At 58.7% G+C, this 620-nt stretch overlaps 1 protein-coding gene across 1 annotated transcript in view; it reads right to left on the bottom strand.

Moving 5' to 3' along the window:
• Nucleotides 1-237, bottom strand: part of ST8SIA3 (ST8 alpha-N-acetyl-neuraminide alpha-2,8-sialyltransferase 3) — a 4,200-nt gene extending 3,963 nt beyond the window's left edge. Inside the window, exon 1 of the mRNA XM_010162305.2 lies at nt 35-237. Within this exon, the coding sequence (XP_010160607.2) occupies nt 35-237 (203 nt within the window). The remainder of the gene's footprint in view (nt 1-34) is intronic.
• Nucleotides 238-620: the final 383 nt, after the last annotated feature.

Below are 620 nucleotides of genomic sequence, written 5' to 3'. Positions count from 1 at the left end.
GACATCGGGGTGCAGCGCCCAGCCCCACGCTCACCTCTGGCGCGCGAAGGCGGTGCGGTTGAAGGTCCACTTGGAGGGCTTCTCCTGCAGCTCCTGGCTCAGAGAGCTGGTCATGGGGACGAAGGAGGGGTCCAGGAACTTCAGAGCGAACTGGGACCTGGAAAGGAGGGCACAGGCACACGCAGTCACACACGCACGGACACATCCACAGACACACCCATGGACCCACACACCCATGGACCCACACACACACGGACTCGAGCACACATGGACCCATGCACACATGGACCCACATAGTCACATACTCATGGACCCACACATGAACACATGCATTGACCCATGCAGACACACAGATGGACCCACGGAGTCACACGCATTGACCCACACAGACACACACATGGACCCACGGAGTCACACACACACGGACCCATGCAGACACAGACATGAACCCACGCACATACACATGCACAGGCCCTCCCACACACACTCGCACAGGCACACACAGAGACACATACATGGACCCAGATGTGCACACACACATGGACTCGTGCACACACACTCCTATGCAGTCACACACGTACAGACCCACGCATGGACCCACGCACACACACACACACGCA

Source organism: Antrostomus carolinensis, unplaced genomic scaffold, assembly GCF_000700745.2.
Source record: "Antrostomus carolinensis isolate BGI_N321 unplaced genomic scaffold, ASM70074v2 scaffold25882, whole genome shotgun sequence".
NCBI lineage: Eukaryota > Metazoa > Chordata > Aves > Caprimulgiformes > Caprimulgidae > Antrostomus > Antrostomus carolinensis.
The sequence above is the reverse complement of the archived record's forward strand: the minus strand, read 5'-3'. Positions and strand labels throughout refer to the sequence as shown.